Source organism: Argopecten irradians, chromosome 8 (genome assembly GCF_041381155.1).
Source record: "Argopecten irradians isolate NY chromosome 8, Ai_NY, whole genome shotgun sequence".
NCBI classification, from domain to species: Eukaryota; Metazoa; Mollusca; class Bivalvia; order Pectinida; family Pectinidae; genus Argopecten; species Argopecten irradians.
In genome coordinates this window covers 27,790,336-27,813,610 of record NC_091141.1, presented here as the reverse complement: position 1 = coordinate 27,813,610, position 23,275 = coordinate 27,790,336, and the positions used below count along the sequence as shown (strand labels likewise).

The 23,275-nt window shown below is 33.6% G+C and overlaps 1 protein-coding gene across 4 annotated transcripts; it reads left to right on the top strand.

Annotated features, from left to right (window-relative positions):
• The first annotated feature begins 4,462 nt into the window (after window positions 1–4,462).
• Window positions 4,463–20,173, top strand: LOC138330033 (uncharacterized). Of its 4 annotated transcripts, none has more exons than XM_069277393.1 (7): window positions 4,463–4,602; window positions 6,238–6,316; window positions 17,589–17,703; window positions 18,331–18,431; window positions 18,849–18,934; window positions 19,337–19,453; window positions 19,891–20,173. In XM_069277393.1, the coding sequence occupies exons 2-7, from the start codon at window positions 6,243–6,245 to the stop codon at window positions 20,001–20,003; spliced, it is 606 nt and encodes a 201-aa protein (XP_069133494.1). In that variant the 5' UTR covers window positions 4,463–4,602; window positions 6,238–6,242; the 3' UTR covers window positions 20,004–20,173. The 4 variants fall into 4 exon arrangements, with proteins under 4 accessions (XP_069133494.1, XP_069133495.1, XP_069133496.1 ...); XM_069277394.1 differs by lacking the exons at window positions 4,463–4,602; window positions 6,238–6,316 and adding exons at window positions 9,346–9,509; window positions 10,103–10,124; XM_069277395.1 differs by lacking the exons at window positions 4,463–4,602; window positions 6,238–6,316 and adding an exon at window positions 9,347–9,509.
• Window positions 20,174–23,275: the final 3,102 nt, after the last annotated feature.

Sequence of the window (23,275 nt, the reverse complement as noted above, 5' to 3'; positions counted from 1 at the left end):
TGTCATTGATTTTTACCCGATCTGTGATATCTAGATCCTATTTTACATATTAAGAGAGCAGTAGAATAACACATGTACATCACATGTGGTGTGTCGTGTGATAGACCATTTGTTGTTTGTGTATTTTCTAGATTAAACTCCAGCACATTTTTCTGTAAGAGCAAATTTGTATTCGGATAATATCTGAGATCGTATGCAAGAAGAATATGATGTTTGAATGATCTGACTAATTTTCTTCTGTGACCATCGATAGTGATGGTGGTAAGATGTGACATTGTAAGGATCGGCATGACGACGGCTGTATAAGTTGTCAGACATATCCTTATTGGGACAGACAGGGATAAAAAAAAATTTTATCCATCAAAAATTAAATATTACAGGAAGTTTTCCGAATTTAAAAAAAAATCCATGTTTATGATTTAAAATATCTAAGTTATCTAAAAGATCAGAAAATACCTACGCAACAGAATCACTTAGGTTTTCATTAGATCTTTGTATTTATGTCTGGAAAGAAAATGGAAATCTTGGTACACTGCTCACCTTGTTCTTCTTAACTTCTGATGGAAAGGTTTTTTGAGATGTATACTTTCAAAAGGTGGAGCATTTAAGTTACTTTGCACCATTTTCTGATTCCAAATTTTGCTGAGAGCTTTCAATGACCACTAGTAATCAGTCTAAAAGTTGATGCAGACAGCCACCTGAAGTGCTGTTTGGTGTGGTCCTGAAGTTCTAATTATTTCCACTGTATTAACCTGTTATAGTGCTACATTACTAAATGCTTCATTGACTCGGTACTGTCATTCCAGGGCCGAGCGAGATCAACAAGAAACCCTCACTCAAGTTGACATTTTGTTTAAATTATAATGTCAAACTGCACCATTTGTCTAGCAGTCAGATTCTTGTATCTTTACAGACTGGCTCTTGTGTATCATTACAGAGGAAGAATTGTACATTCAGATCTCTAACTGTTTAATCCGATTTTAATTGACTTTATTTACACTTGATGTCATATTGAGATATTGAGCTAAATAACTCATCTCACACATGGTCAAGATAAATAAAAATTACAGAGTAGTTTGGTCTGTGAAGTCAAAGCTGCCTAAGTATGTATACATAGAGGATTATTCCTGATATATATGGGGAGAATGCTAAGCCTTGGGTGTGTGTAGAATGATGTATTTTTTTCGACAGACTTTCGTATCATGATTTTGTTCTAATGGCCAAACTATTTGTATAACTAGGTCAGACTCGCGCTTAGTTGTTGGGAGTTTTCAAACTTATAAATCTTGTGTTCATATGTACAGACTGTTGCAGAGTTGTGTAAATAGGCAGATAAAAGTATCTCAAACAAAAGAGGTGATGGGTGTCGTACCATTGTCTCAGTTAAAACATCATATAAGTTACATATTTGATGGAGAGAAACATTCTACAAAACAGTTGATGCAGGTTGAATTACTTATCGTAAGATTTGTAACCTGTTCATGTCTAAAGAATTCCAAAGAAGCTTAAAGCTTTTGTTTAATACAAGACGTCTCTAGAATTTTATTTTATCAATATTTCTGTAAATAATAACTTTGGGAGTTATTTCCCCTATAAGGTTGAGATTCCATTATTTGTATATTATAAAGAGAACTTTTCATCTGAAATTACATTATATAAAATCAATTTCAATTTATTCAAATAAATTTGTAGAGATAACATATTTTGTCAAATATTTTAACTTTATAGAAATGCAAATGAAATTAAGGTTAGCATGTCCTTTATACATCCTTATATTTATTAGAGTTACTTCCCTTTATTTCATACTTTACGGAACGGAAGGCAAGCAACTGTGATAAATCAGAATATGGTGTATATTGTGACAAAATTATTGAAGAGAAGATGTCAAAGTAGCTATATCGGTAGATAAAATGTGTATGGAGATGGTGTAACTACCGGGAAAGATGTGCAGACTTTATCACTTGTTATTATTGTAAAAATTGTTACCCATGTATGCAATATTATCGTTGTTCCATGTTTAGTGTATATTTGTCCTGCCAGTTACCCATTGTTGTTATGGAGAATATGTTGTTGCTATAGAGACTGTGTGTAGCGGACATTATGTACTAATTTACATGTATATCACCATTTATATATATATAAGGGAAAAGATTGTTCAGTTATTTATTCAAATACGAATATATTCCATGCATTATTGGCAATAAATAATACTAATGAATTCAGTTGTCACTTTTGATTAATGCATGTTTTGACCTTTATCAGATATACTCTATTTTACAAATTGCTTCCTTTCTCGAATCATTGATCCAAAACAAGCAAATTTCGCTCAAATCCTTGTTCTATGGATTTGTTAATATGGTATTGCCAGTAAGAGTTGATGACCAACCCAATTTTTTGAGAAGGGCTAACTGTATTAATGTTTGTGAGCCAGTAATGAAATGTTGTTATCTGGAACATTTGTCATTTATTTCTGCTTTGATTAAAGATTTAAATGTGAATGGACAATTACTTCGGGTGAAATCGCAGAATTTTGAAGTTTTAAAAGAGATCCACTGGGTCGGGTCAGTGTGTGGGATAGTTGTGAAAGTCTATTTTCTCTATCAACTGATATGAGTTTTAATATGATATAGGATTATAAGTATTGGGATGGGTACGGGTAGTCATGTCAAATGATGAAAACGTAAATGCATAATTTAAGATGATGTTGAGTTCAGTGTTTTACTCTCCCAATACAGATGTAGTATCTGATCACACGATATTGGAATGTTGTGTATGTGTTTGTCTATATTACAAAGGTCAGAATGCCCAATTCCAGCCTTTATGAAGTAGCGTTGACCAAATATTGCAGTACCAATTAACTGTTGATAATATTTGATAGTTTTACTTTGATATTGAACAGCCAACTGATATTTAACACTTAAATACCATTGTATGGGATCACTAAACACATATGAACAGTCTACTAGAGCTTTATCGAAATTTAACCAACACTTGGAGCCTTGATGCAACAACGTCGTGAAAGCAACACGTAAGTCGTGAACTCTTGATTGACGGAAGAGTGGATTTCTGATGGAAAGCATCGCTGTCTCCCAACACCATTCTTATTGTCAGTATAACTCGTTCATTTAAGAGCATTCAGTGTAGTTGTTAGCTTATGCACAGTACGCACGTTCCCAGCAGTAAAACCTGAATGACGCTTTTAGCAGGCATTGAAACGATCCAGAGGATCATCTCTTCTGAACTATTCCCCATTCCAAGTTGTTAACAATACGCTTAGGTCAGGAAAAAGTATACTTTCTATCTTCAAATGTGTTGACAAGTCCCACGGAGATCCTACCAGCTACCATAAACTTTTTTTGAAACTTTTATCAGCGTCCGAATACAAGACTGACTAGACACCTTAGTTGCTTCAATTCCTAGTGCTCATCAGAAAGGCTTCCGAAAACCCGTAGGATATACAACGGCAACATATTCTTTACTAGACGACAGCAAATATTGACTATATGAATAAGACCAGGTACTTGTCTAAACGGAAAGGAGAAAACTACAAGATTGAATTATGCTTCATGATTGATTTTTTGTCTTCGTCGAACAAAATTAGGTCTTTTCTGTATCGTGCCATATTCTAAAACATCAAATCATATTGTAAGATCGTAAAAAACATAATGCATCATGTATCGTGTATCGGTGGTTAGTTGATATCGAGTTCAGGATAACATGGTATTGTCTAAGATTGTTTAAGGACGGTCTCCCCTCTTACGCGTTATGCTGAGTGTGTAAATGTCTGTATGTATTGAGGGACTGCGGTTTATTCCAAACAAGTCCAGCCGTCCGGTCACACTAAAGTATATTGCCGAAGGACAGATGGTTCGTCACCCTCCCTTCATTCTGAGCATTAAGATGGAACAGGAACTAACTATTGCAGTGTCTTCATCACTTGGGCGATCGCTCAATCCTGTACCAAAGCGGGAGGCGGTGTTGACGGAGACGTTAGGAAGAAAAAGTCAGTTAGATAGAATAGAAAACAAGCCGCCTTTTATGATCAATATGGGCAGCAGGCACAAATCTTACGCCTACCAGCATATATCATAGTGGCGCATGTTATGCTATCTTGCAACCTTGATCAATATGCATCTCTTAATTGCTAAGGTGTTACGCCGCCATCACTAAAAGTCACTAGAATTACGAAAATAGTAATAGGCCCGATACTTAAAGTTTATCAGAACTGCAATTGTATAATAAATCAAAATAAAGAACTTAAAACAGAAACTAGAAAGTAAGCACATCTGGTTTCGTGGATTTCAAAAGAAAGGCAATTGCTGTAAATGCAATAAGAATATGGAAATAAGATCATAGGGTATAAACTTTTTGGTGGAGCTCTGTGTAAGTTGATAGCTATCTCTCGGTGGTTTGATATTACTACATACAATGACATGCATGTATCATTACGTTCACGATATCTGTAATTATAGCTAGCCTGACACTGTCGGTACACCTGGATTGACTGTGGAAACTTCCTCCAGGAGTGTTGGGCTGTTTTAGGTTCGTAAAGTGTTATTCCAGTAATTCTTCGAGGCCATTCGAACGTGAAAGAGAGTAAAGGTAAGTACTATTTCAATAAATACTTTCATGGGCAATTGCACTATTCATTTGAAAAACAATATGTGTTTTATTTTGAAGTTCGTTTTGTTTAGTTATGTAAAGTTCAGGAAATTAATATGTATTGAAATAATAAGTAAAACAACATAGTATTTATACAGGTATAAAGGTTATCGTATTAGGAAATGAATACAATTTACCAGTTGTATTGGTAATTAATTAAGTCTGTGAATTTAGGGAAACCAAGCATTAACCGATTGAGGTACAAGTGTATAAGTAACGCACAAAGACAAGCCATTCAGTAATTACCTCTGTGAATCCAAGAGCAGTTAACGTATATCTTATCAACGGAAACCTATAAAATATTTCAATAGTATGTATTTATCTTTCATGTCACCACAACCTAACATCAGTATATTTACCTTGTACGTCGTTTTAACTTGTCATGGGATCCTCCCATATTGACACTATTGATACACACTGTACCATGGTAACGTAAGGTCATCATTCCCTTCAGGGGTTCTTGCTATTGATTTCGTTTGTCAATTAACATATAATGGCTGCTAAGTTTATTATGACCTAGGGTGTACATGGTGATACATATGTCACAATACATGAATACCTAAATGGAATATGTATTAAACACAAGGGGTACTAGAAAGAAACAAGACACTGAAAATATTTTACCTGGTTTCTATTTGATAATTTTAATAATCATCATTATAGTTTATTTAACAATTTCAATTTTATAACTGTGTGAATCATACCCCTCAAAACAGCTAGAGAAAAACACTTCAATCTGGACTTATTACTCAATATGGTAGATTCTTGAATTTTCTAGCCATGATGAACGCGTTTAAACAATTATGATGCCATATCGACGATCTAACAGTACTCGTACAGTGTATGACACTAGTCATAATTATCCATATGCTTGATAACAGAACTCTAGACTAAGTGTTATATCATATGTCGGTCCAGATTAAAAAAGTAATCTACATGTACTTAAAGAATGACAATGAATTTCATTTAAATTATATATTCAATACCATTGTACCATTTGTTTTAAGAGCTGAGTATTATGTGCCTGGCTAGTTGTGAAGTTATTGGAGTAGTCACAGTTTTGGCAGTCTGTAAAGCTGTGAAACCTCTGCATTATGTATATGATTTAGTTATACATTTGTTTGAGGTTTAATCTTTTGTGTCGTACTTGACGCTGATACACTTAAGCATTGTACTCTTTAATGTAATTTCTTTATGTCTTATGAATATAACGTGTGTGTGTTTGGGTAGGCTATTCCATATCCAGTGGAGATATTTCAGGTTAAGATTGAATCAAATCATATCGATTTCTATTTTATTTGTATAAACGAATATTACGAAAATATTTCAAACTGAGAAAAAATATATAAAGCAGATATATACGGATAACGAGAAATTTAACATGAATTAAAGGTATTGTTTCTTTAACACGTTGTCAACCCATTGTCACATTGGCACAGCCTAAACCTATTGATTAAACAATAGGCCTGTTGTTAATACCCTAGTGGGGATAATCTGCAGCCATTCTGTATTTAATATTCATAACTTCACTCCACGAACAATGGTTTTGTAGATCTGTAACACTACCTGTTTCAGATACAATGGAGTTCAGCCCGGCGGAGGATTTCTCTAGTGATGCCCTACTGTTAAAGTATCGTCCAGCCAGCAGGAGAAAGTAAGTACAAGATGAGTGTTCAATACTTACCCGCAAGAACAGATAACTCCGTAATGTGCAAATTCGGAATAACCGACTGGGATATGATTCAGTGAGATGACACTAAAACCGATAAAGTCAATAGCTCCATACTATCATAAAGAACCTAATATTCTCTGACAGCACATGTAAACTTTGGGACAACATTTCTTGAACCATAAGACAGGACGTTATTCAGTACAAATCTAACTACAAATAAGACGGCGTTTTACAGTGTAAACCAAATTAGAAATATTAGAGGTCCACTCACTCGACTTCTTTATTTCTTGACATGGGTTGGGGGGGGGGGGGGGGGTGGGGGATTATTAGCTGGAAACAAAGAAGTTGACTTATTCTCTGTCAATGACGGATAATCAAATTCTCAGAAAGATATTTTACCCTTTTACTTGGAACAAGGTAAAATAGATATTTTTGGGACAAACTTAAATAAATTTCTTAATTAATTACTACAAATACGAAGACAGTACAGGCATAGATATATGTGATATGATAAACAAGCAATGTTTTTATGGTGCTAATGTTTAGTTTTAAGTCGATCTACTGAGAATGAATCAAGCTAGACGATCCAATAAAAAGATCGTAGAAAGATACTTGGTTAGAAGTGTTCAAGTATCTGTCAACTATAATAGGCATATGCTTCTGAGTATCGTCATATTTTCAAGGTTTTATAATATAATATCAAAATGAAAATCAATAATGTTTATAAGTATTAACACAGTCTGTATCAGTTAACCAAGCAAGACTAGGACTGATCAAATCTGACAGGCATTGCCAACTAGTATTGTTATCAACCTACCAGGTATATCGATAACATATCCTTTGTGTACAGGTGTGAAGCTGTTGGACTGCGAAATCTTAAATAATTAATAAAATCAACCAAGGCCAAGCAGGTTTATACATATGTTTATTTAATGATTTATGCACAATTCAGATATGGGTAAATTTTTTATAAATTTTTCAGATATGGGTAAATTAGTATGACCATTTTAGATATGGGTAAATTAGTACAAACATTGTAGATATGGGTAAATTAGTACGAACATTTTAGATATGGGTAAATTAGTATGAACATTTTAGATATGGATAAATTAGTACGAACATTTTAGATATGGGTAAATTAGTTTGACCATTGTAGACATGGCTAAATTAGTACGAACATTTTAGATATGGATAAATTAGTATGAACATTGTAGATATGGGTAAATTAGTACGAACATTTTAGATATGGGTAAATTAGTATGAACATTTTAGATATGGATAAATTAGTACGAACATTTTAGATATGGGTAAATTAGTATGAACATTTTAGATATGGGTAAATTAGTTGGACCATTATAGATAATGAGTAAAGTAGTATGAACATTTTAGATATGGGTAAATTAGTTTGACCATTGTAGACATGGGTAAATTAGTACGAACATTGTAGATATGGGTAAATTAGTACGAACATTTAAATATGGGTAAATTAGTACGAACATTGTAGATATGGATAAATTTCTATGAACATTTCAGATATGGATAAATTAGTACGAACATTGTAGATATAGGTTAATTAGTACGAACATTTTAGATATGGGTAAATTAGTATGAACATTTTAGATATGGATAAATTAGTACGAACATTTTAGATATGGGTAAATTAGTATGAACATTTTAGATATGGGTAAATTAGTTGGACCATTATAGATAATGGGTAAAGTAGTATGAACATTTTGATATGGAGTTGGACCATTATAGATAATGAGTAAAGTAGTATGAACATTTTAGATATGGGTAAATTAGTTTGACCATTGTAGACATGGGTAAATTAGTACGAACATTGTAGATATGGGTAAATTAGTACGAACATTTAAATATGGGTAAATTAGTACGAACATTGTAGATATGGATAAATTTCTATGAACATTTCAGATATGGATAAATTAGTACGAACATTGTAGATATAGGTTAATTAGTACGAACATTTTAGATATGGGTAAATTAGTACGAACATTTAAATATGGGTAAATTAGTACGAACATTGTAGATATGGATAAATTAGTACGAACATTTCAGATATGGGTAAATTAGTACGAGTATTTTAGATATGGGTAAAGTTATATATTTACATTTTAATTGCAGGCCTACAATTTAACTTTACCAAGCTCAGTTGGCGTTTACCGGTTTATGAACTGCCATCCGCTTGTTATAACGTCATTATCATTGTGACGTCACAATTTCCGTGTCATCGATCACGGAAGATGGCTGTTGGTCGTACCGTCTTTGACGATAAAGAATTTTTTATTCATTATGGACCAAAAAATATTCTTGGGATTTCATCATAAAATTGTTATCAAATGTAAATATAAAACGGATGGCGGCAAATTCAATGAATAGCGCAGTTGACATGTATATTGGCTAAGTATGCCAACTGAAAGACGTTCAATGCTTAAATCATTTATTTTGAGAAAATTTTCATTGGTTTGTTTTTATCTTGATTTTGTAATTTAGTCGTGTATTGAAAGTCAAGGGTCACTTTACATTGTCATACCATATGACACTACGGTATCTATTTTCAATAAATGATAGAGAATGTTTTACAAACTTATACAGATAGTATTAACGACATTTTTGTACATCGGCATTAGATCAGGACCATCTGATCATGAATGTATCTACAGTGATCTCCCATTACACATTATCTTGGACAACGATTTCGTTAAGTGATTAAATTAATCGACAGTTATACTACATACCGTGATTATTTCAAAATGTGTATATTCTACAGTGTCCCAGTTATTAATTACTCGATAATATTTACATACTGTAAATCTCTACTATATACACTTACAAAAAGTCTAACTTTTAAATCAAAATTAGATGAACTTTGAATGGCCTTGACTTTGAGTGGAAATCTTAATTTATATTCATTTGTATATATACAGTGTAATAAGTGTACAATCCAGCCCGTGTGTGCTATAGACATTAAAAGTGTTGGCACTCTGCCATATATTACCTGTGAATTGGACTGCCTCTATATACCCGTACAGGTATTGATCACCCCTAATCGGTGAAAACCACACGACTTATATTTTCTAATACCAAACAGGACAGTTACCGTTGTTATGCACGGACACTGCTAACAGTAACGTACACGGACATATTATAGGTGCAGGTAACATGCTTTTATTTATAGAATTGTTCTAACTTCATGATTTATACTGATCTTTATCTATCAATGTAAGAGTGTAGCCTAGCAACGGGTACGACTCGTTACAATAAATTAATGAATGTTTATCTGATATATAATTCAATATTGCTTATATTTGAGATATAAAATTATATCCATATTGCTTTTTACATATACTTATTGTTATATAGGATAATTTTTTATCATTCTGCCATAAATTGTTATAGATATCAATTTTGATCTGGTAATATTGTTTGTTTAAATATGTTTTGTAGTCTTCAGTTTAATACTTTCGATATGGGTGTTGTTGTTATCTGAATGTTGACTTTAGACTTCACGTATTTAATGTTCATAACAATGTGTTACGTTACAGAAAACCACGTGATTTAACCACTTACCATTTTGTGATATTTGTGACAATGGTCACATGCATACCTTTTATAGAAAGAAACACCTGTCAATGCAGTGTTCAATTCATATTTTTAAATAATATTCTTATAATGATGGTAATTTGCTCTTATATTCCATGAATTGCTAGTGTATTTCATATCAATCATCGTTCCTATTTCATTTATCAGCCATGCGGAAACACCATGAAGGGTCTGTGTGAATTATTCATTTTTCGTTTGCCAATTCATCCTACCCTGACTATGTTATAAACTTTAATTTATTTCTCTTTGCATTCATTATCCAATGGAAATATATTCCTTCATTATACCGTGTGTTACTAAATGTTTTTCCCATTGTTTTGCATTCTTAAATGTCTCTGTGAATATCTATCTAACAAGCACGTGTTGGCATGCACTCACTATTATTAATCATGATTGTTTATTTTGATATCAGCTTCCTGTTTGATATTCCGAAAAACAGATTTCATCCAACGAATACCTCTATCACTTCTAGGTAGCAATTGCGATTTTGTATAATCATTTTTATTATATTTTCCTTATAAAATAATATACTTTTATAGAATAGAGACCAACCGATTTATCCTCTGTTGGTCTTTACAACTATTAGGTATGATTCTACTCTGATATAAGCTAAACATGTGTACATGAATATATTGTTCCTATTCAGTTTCATATGAGTAACGATATAATGTATATCTATCAGTGAAAATTACTATCAACGAATGTAAACATATATATAACACGTCGGCAGTTGGCCTGTGAATCCTTATGTATACAAACTCACATTTTATTTCAACAAAGACAACTATGACGTTACTTAAATGTCTAGCTGGGGGTAAGCAGTTTAAAGGTAGAGTTGGTTTTATTATTTAGACAAGACTTCAAGCTGACTTTATGTACACTATACAAGGTTCAACACCAATAGGACAGTCTGTCCTACCAAAGCCTGGATTGTATAGACAACATTCAGGGCAGACATCTCACCAGTGTAACCTTCAATGGGGTTCATTTGATGAAATTTAGAAAATAATTTTCTAACCAAAGAAATTTTCAAATAATTTCAATACATTAATCATTTACATGGAAAACCTGTCGGGGATACATTGCAACATAGATTTTTCATAATATAATGAAATCGTTGTACAAAACAGGTTTGATTCTTATACAACCAAAATCTGTTCCAACCAACATTGTGCGTTTTATTTAATGATACAATGTCCTATGGACTACACAGAATAAGAGAGATAAAGTTTACCAGAAATAAGATAAATATTAACAGATTTCACTTTATTTCTGTTCATAATGAAAATATTGGTAAACACCACGGGCTAAAGAGATATGAATCTCTCATTTTAAAAGCAAATTCAAAAACATACGATATAATTAAAAAATAGTATTATTTTGAATTATAAAGGATTACAATTATTGTAAAATAAGTATGAATCACACTATTCCCAGTAATATAAAATTAAAACCAATTGTCCATATTCTGTAGACCAGATAGAGCTAGGTTACAAATATAAAAAAAATCAGTCTGTGAGAGACAAATATCTAGTGTTTAAAATCACTCCACTCATGATTCCAATCAAAATCAGAATATGATCGAATACGCAAAATCATAGAGTCTTTCCACTATTGTTAATTTATCTTCAACAAAAGAAAACTGAATACAGTAGTCAAACGATAATTTCTAGAGGAACCTGCAGGTCGACAATATTAAATTTGATATGCATTATACGGATATATTCAGTGTTTTCATGAACGTGCGAAATGACCTTTAAAACTAAAGAAGAATTAATACTTACTTATCATGTATCACAATAACATACAATCTGTGGAGAATGTTTTCCAGACAGATAAGGTGGTAGATATCAATTATTAAGAGACAAGTAGTCACTTTAATGCAGAACTAATTGATTTCGCGTGACCAGCTGAATAATATATATTCAGATAGAACGGATCTATCCGACAGTACAACAGGCTATTTGTGGAAAGCAGCTTCCATATTATCAGATAATGATGTGTGACTAACCGGACAGTAATACAATGAATGTAGAATACCTTAATATGGCGGTTTTTATTAATTGTGAACTAAACCTAAGATGAGTTTTTATGTTGTCTATTTAGCCTTATTGCAGTTTGGTGTGTTAGTAATATACATATCTAATTCAGTGTTATTATGTTACAATATTTACAGTTTGCACTGACATGGACTCAATAACCATGCTTTCTAGTATTATCATTATCAGTATATAATGATAGTACAACACGTGCAGCGATTCTGTTGTTACGTGAATAGCCAATGGCATAGCAATGCGATGGGAAACATGGGTCGTGACCCAACTTTTGCTGGGAACATATGAATGACTCGAATCCAATCGTCTGTTCAATCAAATTCGTTGACGATGTCGAGAGAGAAAAAATATAGGTATTCAAACAAATATGCAACTGTCGCGAGAATAGATAACATTCATTTGCGTGAAAAACTATATATACATGGAATAGATTTTTTATTTTGTTGAGGTTATGCGGGTATAATAATAATGGATCTCGTGTAAATTTTATGTAACCCGGCTTCGCCGGCAAGTTTGAAAATCAGCTTGATTCGATTGTAACTTACAGAGTTATCGCCCTTTGCAATAATAATAATTGAACCTTGTGAACAAGATGACTTGAGTAAATATGAACCGATCGAGCTTAATGAAACTTTGTGTGTAGACTAACATTGGAAACAGCACGGACAATTTCGAAAATGAGCTTTATTCAACTGTAATTTAAGGAGTAATTGCCCTTTGCACTTACAATTGTGATTGGACCTTGTGAATACGATAACTTGAGAAAATATGCACCCATCTTAATTTAAGCTTTGGACGTAGACTAACATTAGAAAGATCTCTGACGGGTTCAAAATTACCTATTATATCTATGTTCCTATTTCATGAACAAAAGGCATCAGTTGACTAGTAAATGACAACTATCAGGTGACTGTTAAGGCCCATGGGCCTCTTGTATATCTTTAGTTTTTAAGGACAAAACTGATATTTGAAGAGCTCATTATTAAAATGGTTTAAATGAAAACATGTGAGACAACAATTTTAATATTTTTAGAAAGTTTTCAAAATATATCAATCTGTATGCTAAAATACCACGTGATTAAACAAATCACAAATCTCACAGATCTCATAATCTAACAACTATTTTTCACGGGAGAGGTCAATTCAAATAACATTGTATATGGATAATCATTATACTTGAGGTCAATAAGCCTTAATTGGAGATATTCATGAGGGCAGGGTCGAAATTATAAAATGATTTCGTCATTTAGATAACCGTCACTGTTATTGTTTGGCCGTTTAAGTAAGTTGGCCTTCGTTGTTTCTCATAATTAATATTTTAAGCAATTGAACTTACTGAGAAGTCCGATAAAGCCGTTTGTCTTTAGGTACTCGTATTTATGTTATTAGCACGATATTTTGAACGATAACGCTGTATTTACAAAAGATATATCTTTTATTGTCTTCCTAAAATCATCCCTGTAAAGTTTGTAGTTGAATCAATGCAAGTTTCTGGTGAGTCCGACCCACACCCACATATAGAACTCGGTAAATGCATTAGAGACAAAAGTCTGAGACATGCTAATGGACCTATTTTATTATAATGCCCTTGTTTAGCCCTACCTGATCAATCTATTAGCACTACAAAGCCGGTCACTGAAGTGGCAAGCCGGGGTATTATACCCCACATTTTATAGGTAAGCCCCACTACTGCAGTCGATCGATACCACTGGTAATATATATGTATGTATGTGACAGTTACCAAGGACAATATATAGCGGTGTACTAGTCCGTATATATATAGATAAACGGGGCGCAATTAGGATTTATATAATTATATTTCAACTATTATCATTATTATTACCGTAATCAAGAAAAGACATCAAACTGCACTTAAACTACCTTTAAGAAGAAGTACAATTTCTTTCTCTCGTCTAATCGATCCTATTTTGTGTATTATACTTCACACACAAATGCATTTATACATTGTATCCCTCCTTTTTACAATGACGTATCATTAGATACAGTTAAGATCTTCAATTACTCACTTAAGTATGAAACACGGGTACACACACTATTTATAACACAACGTTATATGTATGTGGATACTTATTCTACATGACCGAAATGACTATGGTGTAACTCTGCCGATATGCACGTGATTCTGGATACATAGAGGAACTTTATTTGGAAGTGTTCTATATTGAATTAATTAATGATGTACTCGGACGAGCCTACCCCTCCTGATGTTAGACAGAGACCTTTCTCTGCCTCTATCTACCCTGATTATCCATGGCAGGACCTGTCACAACTCATACAGAGGCAGAGGTATGACTTTGGTGCCGCCACTAGTTTCTGGTGCTAAGCTGACACTAGTATCTGGTGCTGAGCTGACACTAGTTTCTGGTGCTGAGCTGACACTAGTTTCTGGTGCTGAGCTGACACTAGTTTCTGGTGCTGAGCTGACACTAGTTTCTGGTGCTGAACTGACACTAGTTTCTGGTGCTGAGCTGACACTAGTTTCTGGTTCTGAGCTGACACTAGTTTCTGGTCTGAGCTGACACTAGTTTCTGTGCTGAGCTGACACTAGTGTTTGATGCAGTGACACTAGTTTCTTGTGCTGAGTGACACTAGTTTTGTGCTGAGCTGACACTAGTTTCTGGTGCTGAGCTGACACTAGTTTCTGGTTCTGAGCTGACACTAGTTTCTGGTGCTGAGCTGACACTAGTTTCTGTTTGGTCTGAGCTGACACTAGTTTCTGGTTCTGAGCTGACACTAGTTTCTTGTGCTGAGCTGCTGAGCTGACACTAGTTTCTGGTGCTGAGCTGACACTAGTTTCTGGTGCTGAGCTGACACTAGTTTCTTGTGCTGAGCTGACACTAGTTTCTTGTGCTGAGCTGACACTAGTTTCTTGTGCGGAGCTGACACTAGTTTCTTGTGCTGAGCTGACACTAGTTTCTGGTGCCGAACTGGCACTACTTTCTGGTACTTGTTTTTCTCTAGATTCTGGTGCTGTGTTTATACTAGTTTTTGGTATTTTGTGAGGTTATTGTTCGGATGGAATTTAATGTTTCTGATATCCCTCACTTGTTTACATTTTAACCTTTGATTTAATGTTGAGCTGTGCCTTGTGACTAGTTTCTGGTGTTGTCTAGTACTCCAACAGGTAAAATGTTTCCAATAACCGATATGTACAATAACACATTACACTTGCTTCTGACCTGCTGAACGGGTTTTAATGTTATCGAGTACTCCAATAGGTGGGTGTTTTCAATGTCCTTTATATATAATCAGTTTTTGATTTTGTTTGAAACTGACTTTTGTCTTTGAGTTAGGGTGCAGCCACACTGTTGCAGCTTCTTATGCTGTTGAAATCTTGAACTAGCGTGGAAATTCTTTTTGACATTGTTTGTTTTTGATGTGTTCAATACTTTTTTATAGTTCTTGATTTTTGTACGATGTTAACCCGTCTTTTAATTTACGTATAAGTTGATGAAAAGGTGTTCCAAGTGTCTCTTGATTTGATAAACCAAATATAGTATGCACTTAATTTTTATATTTTGTGAATAAAAACCAACATAAAATATATAACTTAAGATAGATAAAAAGGGATTAAGATATTTATCGATTATTTTTACTTTTGATTGGAACGAAAGATGAGTTATCTATTGACAAAAACGAGTTTTTACTTGATTTCCTCTGCTAAAAAAGTCTGAAAAGCATTCAAATAATTTCGTTAGTACTTAGTACAATAGAAATATTAGTGGTTTCAAAGTGACCACAATGTTAACAAAATTGTCTACACAATAACCATTCATTTTAAACGATGCTAATCTCGTGTATTATGCAACGTTGTTTACGTGATCCAGAAATATAGTCAAATATAAATGAGTGTTTTTTTCGAAATAGTTATATTTCTACTATTGACGTCATAGTTCGTTCTTCTACAGGACAGTTGACCGAGAAAACACTACAAAACCATGACATGTAAAAACTATGACATTAATAACCCAGAAAATGTTGCGCTAAGTATCGTTAGATCCAGAGGTATGATATGCCCTTCAACTTATTTCCATTTTTTCGTGTTTTTGTAAGGATTTTCACTTATTTTGTGTTTCATTAAAATGAAGACTGCTATGTAGATTGATGATAATATATCTCATAACACTATATCAATACGTTGCTGGCATTTTAAACTAGAAAATTGTTGGAGTATTTTAGTTGTACAAGTTTACGAGTCATTGGGTATAAATCTAAAACGCAATACACATCAGTAAGGAGTCTAAACAATAAACGTTTTAGACCTGTGACGTACATGTAATTCGGTTACTTCATTCATTCATCGTATTATTGACAATATCAATGGACCACGTACAGTGGTTCAGAGCCTCCTGTTGGCTATAGAACTAATTGTAGGTATATTTCATTCAGTGATTGTTCCAAATTTCTTAGCATTAAGCATGGACTGTAACGTGGATATTTTAGCGGGGTCAGCTTTCAAACAGTTTGCGATGTGATGATTTAGCGTCGTCGGTAAATCAAATAATTATTTATATGTCAGCATTTGATCTTGTGTATTTATTCGTGGACATTTCTTGAAAAAAAAAGAAAATCAATGTCGCTACTAATTATATTTTTACAGTAACATATTAATATTTTTGTAACAGGAAAAATGTTTTTACCACAACGCTTTTGGAACGAACGATGTCTAGTATACCTTTATTAAGCTAGATGTGTTTAATTAAGTACATGTATACCGGATAGACTTAACCCTTGTAATAATGTCACATAAACACCAACTCCTCCACGGTTTTTTTTGAAGTGATCAATGTCACTGAGTATATACGACCGTATTACAGTAAAATATGCTCATTTTAAATGGTCTTCATAGCTTTACATTTTAAATCAGGTATAACGAATTAACATATTTAAAGCCCATACATATACATGTATACCACATACATAAAGTAACTAGTATTTATTGTGTAAGTGTAGTAATGATATAGAGACACGACAAATCATCGGTATAATTTATATTGTGTATTACTTTAAAATGTAGTCGACACTGTACATGCTCTATTGATCCTGAATTTAATCAAACGTCTTTAATTTAAATCAGTTAACAAAGGATCGCATGGGCACGTGCCTTTAAATTAAACAACAAGATAATGGTTATTATTGGAGTTAGATCTATTGCTGATGAACATAATAACCATTTGGATGATTATACTAAATACCGCCTACATCCTTAATGCTACCCAGGGGTAGAAACTCTATCAAGGATTTGGATTCTAGATTAAAAATCAGGACTCTTAACGCTCCTCAATAGGTTTTATAAATGACATTTACACCTGAGGGATTTTGGATTGTTTTTTGTGACAATGTATCTCTCCCTCATGTTTATATAAAACATATACTGGATCCCCCATACAATCAGAAAAGATTGACATGTCTTGTTCACTATCTCACTGTAAAGGGTAATTCCCAAAACCATGGCTAGCGGAACCACTCTTGTTGTGTAATTGTCGTTGTTCAAGAGTTTAATATGCTATAAATGACAGCAACTTTGCTCAAACTTTTATAATTTTCTCTATTTATAGAACAACATATGGCCATATGAACGACTGGATGAGGATGGCGATGGATCAAAGCTCCGGGGGTGGAGCGGGAGTCCCTAACACTGTCAGCGATAACAACTGGCAACAATTTAAATCGGTTAGTAAAACATAATCGTTATTCGATAAATTCTTCATAATGCTATGAGAGATTACACATTGCGAAAACATATTTTACACAACATGACATTGTTTTCCGATATTTGGTTACAATTTACGTCACACTACATACACATAGACGAATGCGTATTTGGGGTTCGTCTTAAAAGTATACCCAAACGTATGGTCAATTTCTTGTGCATTATAAGCATTCCACTGGTGATAAAATTAGTGAAGAACGAAAATATTACTGGTTTTATAAATACATAATGCACCAAGTATCATGTGATCAAATAACATTACAGTTCTTCACTTATTTAAAACTAAGGTGTGTTTTAATTTTGATTACACGTTTTGAAGTACAATGTAGTACGTCTGCTCTCAGAACTGGACATGTCTCAAATGTGCAGGATAGTACAGCTGTGTCGAATAATTTACCACATTCTATTGTCAGTGTCAATGTAAGTATTGTATACAAGGTTACACATTGTTACGAACTATTCGATTCGTACAGTGTTTGTTTTGCCAGTAACATCATTTGTGTCTGCTCTATATTAGTAAATGTTTTGTTAGAGTGTATGTACTAAGATGCTAAAATGCTAATTATATTTTTATGCTTTATATGCAGCCTGCACAAAGAAAAGAGGATTCGGAAATTAACTACAGAAAGACATACGCAGATCTGACATCAAAGATTGCCTACAGATACCCTAACCCAGGTGCTCCTAGGTAAGGAGAGGATATTACTGGATCACCCAAGGATGACATAACATACATATAGAGTTTGTTGATTGCTTCTGAGTAGTTCTTTTTTGCCTTTCTTATTGAACCATTGAGACCATATACGTCAGTTAGCATCAACATATTGACTCTTTCCATGATATCTTAGAAATTGACTTGATCACACACTGTATATTATTTGCATACTTTTTGTGTAAAAAATATGTAGCTCCGTAAAATAGAAAGGTATATTTCAATAAATACGTATAAGCCAGTCTAATCACATCAATTTTTCTAACTAATAATTACATATAGATGAAACTTTGCAACTGGGGACTTCGTTTCCATGTGATCAAGTGAATATAAATACATTTAGCCAATATAGATGCTCGTTAAGAGGTAGATTTAATCATACACTCCTTTCAGACTACGACAGGGCCGTATTGGAGGTACCTGGCGACACATTAAGGAAGTACTCCCACATGGGGGTGGTAGAGTGTGTTATGTTGACGGTAAGATCTCTCTATTGTTTAATAATAGTCTACAAATAAAGTCATTATTGCAAACATGTACATGTAACATGTTATCATCGAATGTTGCGAACAAATATAATTTTATTTACTTATTCGCGATATATCACTTTTGAGTTAATCTTTGATTAGAAGTAACGGCAAAGTCAAATTTAAACACTAATTGCTAACTCCCAAAGAAATGACTGCGACATGAAATCATTTGACGTTAAAGTAGACATCATTTGTGAGAGTATGTGATGTTTCTGTATTGCTACTTGGCCAATACAAAATTAGCGTTGCTGATAAATATAAAATAGCATTGTGATGTTTTAAAACATTATCACTTTCATTTAGTATTGAAGGTATTATTTCTGTATATAATGACACAATACGATATTACAGGCCTTATACGTGTGTATGACGATGCTAGTTTTAACACAAGACTACACTCAGCCTCATCACAACGCCATCATCTACGTAACCTGCAACATTCCTGGGACACTGCACCCAACGTTCAACGTAAGTATCTGAGGTAGAGGATGACTTTCATTTTGTTTTACACATAAGATATTCAAAATGAAGATTACAGAATATGTAAATAGAAAACAATTAGTTTAAATGGATTATAAAAACATTTATGTCGTAAACTATTAAAGTTTTATAAAACATATAACGGGGTAATATGATACACGTAACAGGTATAATCTATAAAACGATGAGTACTATTTATAATAATGTAAACAATAAATATTTGATTATTTCTTGAAGTAGGATACATGTTCAATGTTCCATTGTTTATCTTATCACTATAGTTACTACGACAATAATTCAATTCCCTGGACCAGCAAGAATTAGTTGGCTAAAAACGTCAGCTAAAGCATTCTAGCATATTATAGAACAAAAAGATTTTGATAATTTTTGAAATGTTTTTATCGTAATGTTCCTTTACATTTCAGTGCCACCACTAAGTAGAAGCAATGGACAATTATCATTTGAAGATCCAGACGTCGCGAGGAAAATTCGACTGAGTTCAGCTCAAAAGTACAAAGGATTTTACAAACAGAATTGAGAGTTACTCCCCTTTATCCTCATAAACAATCACTCTTTTTCACTGAAGGTGCAAAACTGTGACCATTTCTCAACAAGCAGAGATGATCATACACAACCTCTAAGGTTGACCAACAGTATTATTTACACGTCTACGTATTTATGTTGTCAATAATTAAATAATTCTACTTCCGTCGTTTTGTTGTCATTTATGTAGGGTGTTTCGCGCAAGGAACGTTAGGCTAAAATACAATTCATTTCTAAATTTAAGCAAACTATTGCAATTAAGAGCAAACTATACCGAGCCTTTCTATTAAGATAAAGTTGAGAAATACGTTACATTATAGCATTTGTTAATGTCATTATGTAAACTCCACAATGACAGTATTTTTCCCGGTTGTTACACATCCTGAGAAATTAGTAATTTAATGATTATCAATGGAAACTCTGATAAATGTCAGAGAAAAACGTCGTCGTTAAAGAAAGGACCAGCACTACTTTATACCAATATTCATTAACCGCAATTCTCCAAAAAGAATTCAAACGTTAAGGAAAATCAAATTAAGGAACCTTCCATAACTTAAGTGTTTTTTTGACAATGCTGATTATTAATGTATCATTAAGAAAATAAAAAACCAAGATGAAACACGACCTTGTTGATCGAATAAAATATTGGACCTTTTTAGAATACAGGTTATCCACATATAATGTGTCTGTTTACAATGGACAGGTTATCCACATATAATGTGTCTGTTTACAATGGTAACAACACAATTATCGAGCCTCCTCATATCTGTCAGGGACAATTGAATTTTATGTATAATTCCTTAATGGCAACAAAACAGTTTTTTTAAGAAGTCAACTTCTAAGATATGGACAAGTCGTAGTAAACATGTAAATAAATATTTTTCATGAACACTAGAGACTTTGTTCCTTACCCTAAGAGTTTCCCTTCTGTGAACGATTAACTGGGGTCTGATATCCAGAAATGGAATGTTGTATTTACAAAGACATCCAATAATATATTTAAGATTAGATTGAACACGACATATCTGGTTATATAATGCACTCAACGCTTACGTAACACGGGATATCCACGTAAATTCTTACATTAAAACACCCAAAGGTATGCAGTTTTTCTATAACGGTAAAAGCTGAACTCAAAAGAAAGGCAGTGTTTATAAAACGGTAAATATAGCGTGAAACCTTACGTTGTAGATCAGATACCGTCAGATGTTCTGTACATGAAGTGTCATCTACCCATACAATGTCGAAAGTTAAAAAAAATCACTATGGGTTTTCTTAACTGTAATCATCAGTTGTGAGATAAGCCAGGATTGAAAACTGCAGTGATGTGTAGAAATGTTGATACAGGCGGTCTTTTGCGTAGTGCAGAAATGTATTTTTTTTAAAGTTACACTTCAAACATCAACGTCAGTCGTCATCTTTCAGCAACGACCTTAAAGCATTAACACCGATTTATCTCCGAGTTACCGGAATCGTTTGTTGCCTTCCATCGGGAAATTCTGTGCGATCGTGAGATAATGGCGGATCTTTAATACATATTGCACTGTAGGATATCTAAACAGTTGGATATTTTCTCTTTTCACCATGCCAAAAAGATTCCCCGATAAAATGTAATTTTAATCACAATTGCATGCTCCATCGATATCAGAGGTTCTATTTTGGTCAGCGGAGAGATTCCCATTTGTGATAAGGGGTTTAAATCACAGGCTAATAGAAACACCTGCTGGACCTATAGCTGCTTCGACAGCAGTTTATGATGCTTTTGTAAACTGATGAAATCGAGAGATAAAGTGAGATTACCTTTTATACTACAAAATTATATTTCATTTCAATAGAACCAAAGAGCGTGGCAGCAGGTGATGTCAATAAAAAATCGCCTGCCAAAATGTTGATAGAATATTCCAGCGATGCGATATTTCATTTTAATTTCCAGAAATGTTATTTTACCTCATAAATCAACGGTGTCTCAACATTATAAAATCCGAGCATTCAGTGTTTATATATACAGGACCTAACAAGACATATGACGGGATTCAAGTAGACACCAAATGAAACTTTCTGTTCAATATGCAATCTTGATTAAAGACATTAAAAAATCAGTCTTAAACAAGAGCATGTAGTAACAATCTATTGTGGCGCATTTCTACGTGAAAAAAACTGAATGTGTTTCAATATCTATTGGAAAGGTTTCGGTTTTCTAAGGTTAAGGAACATTGTGGATGTCAATATCATATTCAGGGTATGATTCAGGATCGTTACTCTATTAATCTAGGTCATGCATATCATCTTAGAGCTGACTTCATCATAATTCCATCAAATCAATGAACCGTGAAATCTAAGACTCCTATCCATCAACATTATCTCTACTAGATACTGTGAAACATGATACAGAACCAATAGACATAGGCCTGTCGCCATAACATTCCGAATCAAAGGATGTAATACAGCTGGGTAGCCACGGAGCCACAAGGAAAACACAAACTTGGCAAGAGTAAGAAAGAATGAACTAACCCCATCATTAACTTATTAAAACAGTAGGTAATATTATCGACCGAAATAGACTTATGTTGCAATCTTTAGATATCAGAACGCAGTGGAATTTGTTATGATAAGCTCTATCAAAACACCGCGTATAAGAGGGGGCAGCAGATATAGGATTAGAGGGATATCAAATGTTGGACTAATTATCATCAAATAACTTTCTGTAAATGGAGGATCATATGGTAACCACTATATAATTATACAGAACGAAGTGTTGTATGCCGGGGCTCTACAGTAGAAATGAAATACTTTTATAGACATTTATCTCTATTAAAGCCACCATTATATTTAGTTTGTACATGTTAACGTCCGAAGATAATTCCGTACACTTGTTGGTGGTATATCAGATATAATGTTTAGCATGAGTTGCATTTCAAACTGTTCATTATACAAATATTTGCGGCCTTTTTATGGACTGTTTCTTCTACTTGTTGAACCACTCCGGATGAGATAATGGAATAGGTTAATACCATATCATAAAGCAAACACAGAAGGTACATGAAAGCAATAAACGTTTTGTTAAATGTCTACTGAGGAACATTAACGATTCTCCAGGGGTTACAATTAATGTCGTTATATCCACAACCTCGACTGTGTCTGAATGCAATTCAGGAGAAAAACATCAATCATAGGCCCGCAGCATTTTTTTAGGAACAAATGTACACTATGGTTGACTGTGTTGCTTTGAAGATGGGCGTCGCTCTCCCTGTAATCTTCAAAGGAAAT

Bases quoted from the DNA above. Each gene is read 5' to 3' on its own strand.
- LOC138330033 (XM_069277392.1), top strand. From the start codon at position 14,204: ATGATGTACTCGGACGAGCCTACCCCTCCTGATGTTAGACAGAGACCT. The intron at 14,317-17,588 runs GTATGACTTTGG...CTCTATTTATAG, and splicing joins CAACTCATACAGAGGCAGAG to AACAACATATGGCCATATGA. The intron at 19,454-19,890 runs GTAAGTATCTGA...TTTACATTTCAG, and splicing joins CACTGCACCCAACGTTCAAC to TGCCACCACTAAGTAGAAGC.